Source organism: Falco biarmicus, chromosome 13 (assembly GCF_023638135.1).
Source record: "Falco biarmicus isolate bFalBia1 chromosome 13, bFalBia1.pri, whole genome shotgun sequence".
In the NCBI taxonomy this organism is placed as follows: domain Eukaryota; kingdom Metazoa; phylum Chordata; class Aves; order Falconiformes; family Falconidae; genus Falco; species Falco biarmicus.
Window position 1 is genome coordinate 28,608,789 of NC_079300.1, and position 4,658 is coordinate 28,613,446.

The following is a 4,658-nucleotide window of genomic DNA, read 5'->3' on the forward strand; positions in this document are numbered from 1 at the left end:
TCAGAAAAGGCATCTCCCGTTACAGCTGCCTGTGCTCAGCCTTGGTGTCTCCCTCGAGGACAAGGAAATGAAAAATAAACGAAGCGTTGCCACTTGGCCATTGGCAGAATGCCTTCAGCGAGTCCGCCCGAGGCTGTGGGCAGCACGAACCGAGCTCCGGAGGCGCAAACCCCCCCAGCCCCTTTCCAGAGACCTGGCAAACTCGTTGCACGGGCCGGGGTCCCACACAGGGGCTGGCCACGCTGAGGAGCACCTCGCAGCCCCCGCTCCCATGCCTGCCCCCCGCGATGGACCTGCAGCCCCACATCGGCGCTGCGGGGGGGAAGGGAGAGCAACCAAACGCACTGTGAGCGCTGGCGGGCGGTTTTATTGCACGACATCTCGAAGCGGTGCCACAAAGGTGTGACATCCTTGCCCCCTGTCCCATGTTTTTATCCCCACTGGCACAGGGATAGTGAGGGTCTCAGTGCCATCCTTTTAACCCTCTCCTGACTGTTCCTCCTGCCACTTGCCCCCCTCCCCGCCTTCTTGTTTTTTTCCATCCATGCCAAGCATATTTCTGTGTTAAGCCTCAGCGCACCGTGCCAGCCCAGCGCAGGGACCGTCCCTGGGGCAGGGTGCTGCTGCTGGGGGGGTCAGCCCTGCTGGGGCCAGGCAGGGAAGCTACCGGTGTCCTCTGGGAGCAAAGCTCGTGGCGCTGGGGAGATGCATCCTTTGTGGGGCACAGGCTCGGTCCCTCCATGGGGCGATGATGGGTCCATCTCCTGCCTTCATGGGGTGACGTGGGATGGCTGACGGCTCCGCTAGCAGCTCCCTCCTGTGCACAAGAAGATCCCCACAGCGATGCCCAGCAAGGCGAAGGCCCCCAGGATCAGGCCCAGCACCAGTGGGGCATGCGACCGGCTGCTCTGTTTTCCTGCAAAAGGCAAGAGGGATGGAGGTGACAACTGGGGTCACCCCCACCGTGCCACTGTGTCCCGTCCCAGCCCCAGCACGGACCTGTCCTGGCGCTCTGAGCCTGCAGGATGCCAACGCAGGTGGTGTTGAGGAAATGCTGGAGGTCCTGGGTGGTCCTGGTGTACTTCATCAGCTCCTTCTCGGCAAAGGTGGCCACCGCGTCCCTGCCGGGCCAGCGCCGCTTCCAGGTGGCGCTGGGGACGTGGAAGCTGAGGAAAGCTGTCCCATTGAGGGTCACCTCGTAGAAGCTGTGGGCCGTGCCGTTGGGGAAGAGCTGACAGCCCAGGTGGCAGCACAAGCTCTGGGTGTCTGCAGGGACAGAGTGGGGGTCAGGGTCAGCATGTCCCAGCCTCGGCAGCCCACTGCCGTCACCAGCATCAAGCTGTGCCCCGAGTTTGCAAGGCCTCAGCCCGCACCACCCGGCCCACCGGCGCTTTGGTTTCGCTCCGTTTGGTGGCAGCGAGGTTTCGCGTGGTGGGGTGGCCGTGCTTATTTTTCCTTTTCTTATCTGGGGAGAGCACAGCCTCGGGTTACAGGGATGGTGCTTGTGCAGCACAGGGCGCCGAAGGATGTGGCACTGCCAGCCTGGGAACACTGGGCAAGGAGAGGCATGGGGCGCGCCAGGGACCCCGAGGTGGGACAGGGCTCCCCGAGTGCCAGGCAGGGAAACCCAGGGCTGGGGCAAAACTGCTGGGGGGGTGACAAAGAAAATGAAGGTAAAACACTCTGGGCAGGAGCATCAGAGGAAACACGGGCATGTGGACTGATGCAGGCAGGAGCAACGAAACCATGAAACCTTCGCTGCCAGCATCCCACCCCCGCTGCAGAGGCTGCAGGGCGCAGGCAGGGCACAGGCACAATGCAGGCAAGATGCAGGCAGGGTGTAGGGGGATGCAGGCAAGGTGTAGGGGGGTGCAGGCAGTGCCGGCAGGGTGCAGGCAGGGTGCTGGCAGGGTGCAGGCAGGGTGTAGGGGGGTGCAGGCAGGGTGCCAGCAGGATGCAGGCAGGGTGTAGGGAGGTGTAGGCAGGGTGTAGGGGGGTGCAGGCAGGGTGTAGGGGGGTGCAGGCAGTGCCGGCAGGGTACAGGCAGGGTGCCAGCAGGATGCAGGCAGGGTGTAGGGAGGTGCAGGCAGGGTGTAGGGGGGTGCAGGCAGTGCCGGCAGGGTGCAGGCAGGGTGTAGGGAGGTGCAGGCAGGGTGTAGGGAGGTGCAGGCAGTGCCGGCAGGGTGCAGGCAGGGTGTAGGAAGGTGCAGGCAGGGTGTAGGGAGGCGCAGGCAGGGTGTAGGGAGGTGCAGGCAGTGCCGGCAGGGTGCAGGCAGGGTGTAGGAAGGTGCAGGCAGGGTGTAGGGAGGTGCAGGCAGTGCCGGCAGGGTGCAGGCAGGGTGTAGGGAGGTGCAGGCAGTGCCAGCAGGGTGCAGGCAGGGTGTAGGGAGGCGCAGGCAGTGCCGGCAGGGTGCAGGCAGGGTGTAGGGAGGTGCAGGCAGTGCCGGCAGGGTGCAGGCAGGGTGTAGGGAGGTGCAGGCGGGGTGTAGGGGGGTGCAAGCGGGGTGCAGGCAGGGTGCAGGTGGGATGCAGGCAGGGTCCCTACACCTCACCATCCCCCCAGCTGCAGCCCCCAGCCCTTTCCCTGAGGGGCAGCAGGAGGCTGAGCATCCCCCTGTTCCCAGGGTGAGCTCCAGGTAAGAAACTCCCAGCTCTGCAGCAGGGCTCCTTTTGCCCAGAGACAGGTTCTGCATGTGGCCATGTCCCCATCCCTTTGCCCAGCTGTCCCCAGAGAGCTGTCCCCATGTCTAGGCAGCACAGCGGGGCTCCCTTTCCCCAGTGGGACCCGGCGCCCCGGTGCCCCCCTCTGGGTACCACTCACAGTTGATGGGCCTCTCCTTGCTGAAGAACTTCACCAGCTGGCTGAAGAGCTGCAGGTAGGTGTCCACATCCTGCTGCCGCCTGGCCCAGGCGTCAGGGGGCTCCAGCGGCAGCATCTGGGTGACGTTAAACCCCTCCAGGAGGTGGCTGAGCTGCCCGTCCAGGCTGGCGTTCCCCCAGAAGACGGAGCTGCCGTCGGAGACGCGGGTCCATTGCAACATGGTGAAGGTGAGTGGGACTGCGAGAGATGCCGGACATCACCCACCGCTCCGTCCCCTCCGGACATCACCCACCGCTCCGTCCCCTCCCGACATCACCCACCGCTCCGTCCCCTCGCCACAAACCATGTCCCCCACTCCATGCCAACCCCAAGCCTCTCCAACCCCACCGCCACCGTGTCCCTGCCTCACCTGCCTGGCCCGCACCGCAGCCCAGGGCCCCGCAGAGCAGCAGCACCCGGAGCATCGTGGGGACAGGGACAGGGACAGGGATGGGGACGGAGGGTGCCCCGCTGGCCTGGCGGGGAGTTAAGGGCCGGGGAGGTGGGGCTGCGGGAGGAGGAGAGCGGGACTCGGGCCAGGTCTCTCCCATTTCCTTATCCCGGGCCACCCACACCCCTTCCCTGCCGGCCGTGCGGGGGGTGCTGGGCCCCACAGGACCCAGTGATGCTGACGCAGGATGAGGCGCCAAGCTCGCCAGCGCCTGCCTCAGTTTCCCCGTCCCTCCGCTAGGCAGGGCCCGTCCCCGCTCCCCTGGGTGGGGCGGGGGCCGGCGGGGACCCAGCGGTGCGGGGGCTGCTCCGGGAGGGATGGGGGGACACGCTGCGCCCCTCGGGGGGCCTGGGGCAGATGGCCAGTGCTGGCACTCCAGGCAAGCACAGCTGTGGCAGGACCCCCACCCCTGGCAGGATGCGACCCTCGGGATGCAGCATCCCTGAAGCCACCGTAATGAGCTGGGTGGGGACTTGGGACCGAGAAACCTCTGCCCGGGATCACGCTGTGTGGGTTTTAATTACACCTAACGTAATTATACACACATGAAATAATGGAATTTTTATTAAAATATCCAGTTTTCCCCGCTGGATCAGCCTGGGCAGCAGCACATACCAGCATGGCATCACCTGCCACAGCACAGTGTGGCATGGTATGGCGCAGTACAGCATGGTATGGCGCAGTATGGCACAGTATGGTGTGGTACAGCTCAGTACAGCACAGTATGGCGCAGTACAGCATGGTATGGCGCAGTATGGCACAGTATGGTGTGGTACAGCTCAGTACAGCACAGTATGGCGCAGTACAGCATGGTATGGCGCAGTATGGCACAGTATGGTGTGGTACAGCTCAGTACAGCACAGTATGGCGCAGTACAGCATGGTATGGCGCAGTATGGCACAGTATGGTGTGGTACAGCTCAGTACAGCACAGTATGGCGCAGTACAGCATGGTATGGCGCAGTATGGCACAGTATGGTGTGGTACAGCTCAGTACAGCACAGTATGGCGCAGTACAGCATGGTATGGCGCAGTATGGCACAGTATGGTGTGGTACAGCTCAGTACAGCACAGTATGGCGCAGTACAGCATGGTATGGTGTGGTATGGCAAAGTAGGGCACAATATGACACAGTATGGCGCCATATGGTGCAGTATGGCATAGTATGGCACACTATGGAACTGCATAGTTTGGTATGGCACACAAGGCACAGTACAGCACCACATGGTGCAGTATGGTGTGGTATGGTATGGTGCAGTATGGCATGGTATAGCACCACATGGCATGGTATGGCACAGTGTGGCACAACATGGTTGCTATATGGCACAGCACGATGCAATATGGTGCC

At 63.3% G+C, this 4,658-nt stretch overlaps 1 protein-coding gene across 1 annotated transcript; it reads right to left on the reverse strand.

Moving 5' to 3' along the window:
- Positions 1-347: 347 nt before the first annotated feature.
- PROCR (protein C receptor) lies at positions 348-3,411 on the reverse strand. Its single transcript, XM_056359167.1, has 4 exons — positions 3,231-3,411; positions 2,822-3,058; positions 1,000-1,266; positions 348-916 (listed from the first exon to the last, which is right to left on the reverse strand). Exons 1-4 carry the CDS (start codon positions 3,409-3,411, stop codon positions 804-806), a joined length of 798 nt encoding a protein of 265 aa, XP_056215142.1. The 3' UTR covers positions 348-803.
- Positions 3,412-4,658: the final 1,247 nt, after the last annotated feature.

What these genes read in the sequence shown, in the direction of transcription:
- PROCR (XM_056359167.1), bottom strand. Translation starts at nt 3,411, where the DNA reads ATGGGAGAGACCTGGCCCGAGTCCCGCTCTCCTCCTCCCGCAGCCCCA. An exon ending in CTGCGGTGCGGGCCAGGCAG is followed by an intron (nt 3,059 to 3,230) that starts GTGAGGCAGGGA and finishes CATCTCTCGCAG; the next exon opens with TCCCACTCACCTTCACCATG. An exon ending in CAAGGAGAGGCCCATCAACT is followed by an intron (nt 1,267 to 2,821) that starts GTGAGTGGTACC and finishes CTGTCCCTGCAG; the next exon opens with ACACCCAGAGCTTGTGCTGC.